General features: G+C 60.1%; 1 protein-coding gene across 1 annotated transcript; it reads left to right on the top strand.

Annotated features, from left to right (window-relative positions):
- The first annotated feature begins 1,608 nt into the window (after positions 1–1,608).
- LOC135404964 (zinc finger protein 239-like) lies at positions 1,609–4,829 on the top strand. Its single transcript, XM_064639688.1, has 2 exons — positions 1,609–1,633; positions 3,681–4,829. The coding sequence occupies exons 1-2, from the start codon at positions 1,609–1,611 to the stop codon at positions 4,715–4,717; spliced, it is 1,062 nt and encodes a 353-aa protein (XP_064495758.1). The 3' UTR covers positions 4,718–4,829.

Raw genomic sequence — 4,829 nt, 5'->3', positions numbered from 1 at the left:
AGAGGCCCTGGAGATGCTAGAGACACCAGGGGGGTCTTCAGGTGTCAAGGGGGGAATTAGGGACACCAAGAGAGTCTTGGGTTCACCAAGGTGGATCTCAGGATTCACCTGCTCATATTGCAGCCCCTCCTCTCCCCCACCAGGTGCTATTAACCCTTCCCAAATGTCCTCTAACCCCCTTTTTCCCTTTAATCCCCTCCCCCCACAGATCTCTTTGACCCCCCAATGCCCCCAAGACCTCTTTTAATACACCCAAAATCCCCAAATCCCCACCCAAACTCCCCCCCAGATCCCTTCAAATCTCCCCCAGCCCCTCCCCCCAAATCCCTCCTAACACCCCCAAAGAGGGATCACCCGGCACCCTGGGACAGGAACACAGTGGGCTGTACTGGGGGCACTGGGCTGTACTGGGAGGGCACTGGGGGGGCCTCAGGTGTCTCACGACAACGTGGCCCAGCTCCAGGAGAGATCTGGGGAGCAGTGAGGAGGTACTGGTCTGTCCTGGTCTGTCCTGGTCTGTCCTGGTCTGTCCTGGTTTGTACCCCCAATCCCCAAAGCCCCTCCCCAGCTCCCCCAGGACCCTCCCGGACCCCAAAGCCCCCCAGGCCCCTGAGTTGGTCCTGCTGCCCCTTGAGCATCTGCAGCTGCTGCAGAACCAGGCATTTCATCAGCAAATGTGCAGGTGACACCAAGCTGGGGGTGTGTTGATGTGCTGGAAGGCAGGAGGGCTCTGCAGAGGGACCTGGCCCAGCTGGATCCATGGGCTGATTGCAAGGGGATGAGGTTCCAGCAGGCCAAGGGCCGGGTCCTGCCCTTTGGCCACAAGAAGCCCCATCAGCCCCCAGGGCTGGGGCCAGAGTGTCTGGAGAGCAGGCAGGCAGAAAGGGAGCTGGGAGTGGGGATGGACAGGAAGCTGAAGAGGAGGCAGAGTGTGGCCAGGTGGCCAAGAGGGCCAATGGATGGTGTCCTGTGTGAGGAAGAGTGTGTCAGCAGGAGCAGGGAAGTGATTGTTGGGCTGGAGTGAGCACTGGTGAGGCCACCCCTGGAGTGCTGTGTCCAGCTCTGGGCCCCTGAGTTGAGGAAGGCCCTGGAGGGGCTGGAGCAGGTGCAGAGAAGAGCAGCAAGGCTGGGGAAGGGAGTGGAGCACAAGTGGTGTGAGGAGAGGCTGAGGGAGCTGGGGGTGTTGAGGCTGGAGAAGAGGAGGCTCAGGGGAGACCTCCTGACTGTCTGCAAGTCCCTGCCAGGAGGTTGTGGCCAGGTGGGGGTGGGGCTGTTGTGCCAGGAAGCAGCAGTAGGACAAGAGGGCTGGGTCTTGAGCTGTGCCAGGGGAGGTTTAGGTTGGATATTAGGAAGCAATTTTTTTGGGGGAGAGTAATCAGGCCTTGGAATGGGCTGGGCAGGGAGGGGGTGGAGTCAGCGTCCCTGGAGGTGTTGAAGGTGAGAGTGGATGTGGCCTCAGTGCCATGGTCTGGGAAGCACAGCGGGGTTGGATCAAGGGTTGGACTTGATGATTTGGGAGGTCTTTTCCAACGTGGCTGATTCTGTGATTCTCTGATTGCCATTCCTATGGCAGCACATGTTTGAGGCTCTATCCCCAGGGTGATAGAGATGTCTGTTCATATCTATCTCCAAGGTTAGTCTGTAAATGTGTGGTGTTAGAAAAGCAGGCTAAGTTGTGGAATGATTGTAGAAGGAGAAAGATGCCCAGAGGCCAGTGCAAGCAGGCAGCCCTCAGCTTGCACCTGATGTCCCCTCCCTGCAGGTTCCTGTCCTTGAGCCCAGGCCCTGAGGTGAGGCTGAGAAGTGGCACGGAGGTCAGCCCAGAGCTGTCCCTGAGGTGAGGCTGAGAAAAAAGTGCAAGGCAGAGGTGCTGCTGAGGAAGGAGAGCCCTGTGGTGGGGCAGAGACAAAGCTGTGAAAGCCCATCCCCGAGAAGGTGCTGTGCCCACCCCCTGTGTGCCAGGTGAGCTGGGGCTTTGCTGCAGAGCTGCGGGCGCTGATTTGAGCGTCTCCAAGTGCTGAGATGGTGGGCACCCAGGAACACAAACTGTGCCTGGCCACGGAGCCTGCAAGGAGGAGCAGAGACAGCGGTGGCAGTGTGGGGGGCCAGGTTGTCCCTGTGCCTTCCCCTGCAGGCCCTGTCTGTCCCTGCTGGGCCCCTGTCCATCCCCATCAGGTCCCTGCCCGTCCCCCCCGGGCTGAGCTCCCCCCAGGAAGTGCCGTGGAGCTGAAGCTGCTGCCATCCCCCCCCTGCAGCCACTGCCCCAGCCAAGGGAGCAGCAAAGGCAGGGCCAGGAGCAGAGGCAGCAGCAGGGGAGCCCTGGGGGGGCCGGGAAGGTCTTGTGTGGGTCAGGAAAGAGGCGCTGGGCACGAGGCCGGGGCTGTGCTGAGCAGGCCCAGCCCTCACATCCCCCCAGCCAACGCCGGCTGCCTGGGGGGCTTGGGAGGGACCCCCAGCCCGTGTGCCCCACACTGAGCTGGCAGAGAGAGAGCCAAGGGACAGGGCCACGGGCAGGGCCACGGGTGAGGGACAGGCAGGGCCATTGCAGGGCCACGGTGAGGGCACAGCCTGTGGCAGCAGAGCTGCCCAGGGCCGGGGGCAGCCGGGGGTGTTGGTACCAGGCAGTGCTGGGGCCGAGCACAGCATGAGGCCTCTTCAACACACCTGGAGCAGCCTCCCACTTGCCAGCTGTATTCTCAGGGCACAGACATTTCTTTGGGCCAAAGAGCCGTAAAACAGTTGGCACTGACTACACTTTACCACCATCTGTTCTCCAAGTGCTCTGCTGGTTCAGAGCAGCACTGTAAGACAGTGGGTTCCCCTGGTATCCTTTGGACAGCAAAGTCCAGAACCAGGGGGGGGCGGGCAGAGAAGGGGAAGCCTGGACAGTGGGGACCCCTGGGATCCCCGGGACAACGAACTGGAGAAACTGGAGAGGGGGAATGTCTGGGAAAGCAGCACTGCGAAGGCAAGAGTCAGAGGAAAAGGGAGCCTTGGGACCCCCAACACTCCCAGCATCCCAAAGTGGGACCCCCAGCATCCCAGACAGGGGAGACCCTCTGAATCCCAGAGGGGGCAGACCACAATGGGAGAAGTCGTGGGAGCGCTTTTTAAGGCAGAATTTTCATATTCTTGAGTATTTTTTCCTGAATCTCAACTTTTTGCAGTTTGCGGGGGGGGGGGGCTTTATCTTGCTATTTCTGAGAGATTTTTTGCCTGAATCCCGGTGGTTTGGGTTTTTCTGGGCTGAATCTTGGTGTTTTGGAGGTTTTTATGATGCCTGGTGAGTTCTAGAGATGGACTTGGGCTGGAGGAACCCCCAAGCCAACGTGCTCAGCCCTTCTTTTCCCCTCCCATCAGGATTTGTCCTTCCCAAAGCTTGGTCGGATGGAGGAGGAGGCTGCGAGGAAGAGGAAGATGCCTTGGGCCCCCCAGGCAGGTGAGGAGGCAGTCAGTGTCCCTTTGGGCGGGTGTTGTGCTGGCTCTGTCAGCCGAGCATGGCCCCGGCTGCAGGACAACCCCGCTGGCGCCGCCGTCCTGCCGGGGCCGGAGTTGGGGGGATGTCCTTGGCCTTCCCTGTGGGCCGGAGGCAAATCCCCTGCCTGTCCTTCTTGCTTCCTGCCCCAGGCCCCGAGCTGAGGACGGAGAGCCCGGAGACAAATCCCCCCGTGAGACCCTGGTGGGAGAGGCCGTTTTGAAGGGCTCCCCGGCGCAGGAAGGCAGCGGGGAGGAAAAGGGCCGGAGATCCCCCCGCAGGAGGGGCTCCAAAGCCATCCCAGGGTGCTCTGAGGAGGAAAGAGCCAGCCTGTGCCGGGAAGGTGGCCGGAGCTTGAGGGGGAGCTCTGACCTGGTGGTCCCTGAGCAGCCTCCCAGCAGGGAGAAACCCTTCAGGTGCTTGGAATGTGGGAAGAGCTTCAGGAAGAGTACCCACCTCCTCACCCACCAGCACATCCACACTGGGGAACGTCCCTACATGTGTGGTGAATGTGGGAAGAGCTTCAGGCAGAGGTCCAACCTCCACACCCACCAGCGCATCCACACTGGGGAACGGCCCTACACATGTAGGGAATGTGGGAAGAGCTTCAACCAGAGCTCCAACCTCCGCACCCACCAGGGCATCCACACTGGGGAACGGCCCTACCCATGTATGGAATGTGGGAAGAGCTTCAGGGACAGCTCCCACCTGATCCAACACCAGCACATCCACACCGGGGAACGGCACTACACCTGTAGGGAATGTGGGAAGAGCTTCAGCCAGAGATCCACCCTCCTCCAACACCGTGGTGTGCACACTGGGGAACGGCCCTACACGTGTTGGGAATGTGGGAAGAGCTTCAGTTACAGCTCCACCCTCCACATCCACCGACGCATCCACACTGGGGAACAACCTTACAAGTGCATGGAATGTGGGAAGAGGTTTCACACCAGCTCACATCTCCTCCTGCATGAGCGGACGCACAGGGATGAGAGGCCCTTCCGCTGCACCGACTGTGGGAAGGGTTTCAACCGCAACTCCAACCTCATCACCCACCGGCGCATCCACACCGGAGAGAGGCCCTACAAGTGTGGGGAGTGTGGGAAGAGCTTCGCCCACAGCTCTGCCCTAATCAGTCACCAGCACCTCCACACTGGGGAACGGCCTTACAAATGCTTGGAATGTGGGAAGAGCTTCACTCAGAGCTTTAAGTTGACCAAACACCAACGGACCCACCAGTAAGGGAAGCCCTGTGAGTGCCCCGACTGCGGGAAGAGCTTCGGCCGTAGGACTGACACACAAAAAAGGTTTCAAAAGGTCTTCATGATTTTGAGTATCTGCACTGCAACATCAA

Source organism: Pseudopipra pipra, chromosome W (assembly GCF_036250125.1).
Source record: "Pseudopipra pipra isolate bDixPip1 chromosome W, bDixPip1.hap1, whole genome shotgun sequence".
In the NCBI taxonomy this organism is placed as follows: domain Eukaryota; kingdom Metazoa; phylum Chordata; class Aves; order Passeriformes; family Pipridae; genus Pseudopipra; species Pseudopipra pipra.
The sequence above is the reverse complement of the archived record's forward strand: the minus strand, read 5'-3'. Positions and strand labels throughout refer to the sequence as shown.

Excerpts from the sequence above, each read along its gene's own strand:
- LOC135404964 (XM_064639688.1), top strand. The coding sequence starts at position 1,609 with ATGTCTGTTCATATCTATCTCCAAG. Across the intron at positions 1,634-3,680 it reads TGTTCATATCTATCTCCAAG|TGGGAGAGGCCGTTTTGAAG; the intron begins GTTAGTCTGTAA and ends GTGAGACCCTGG.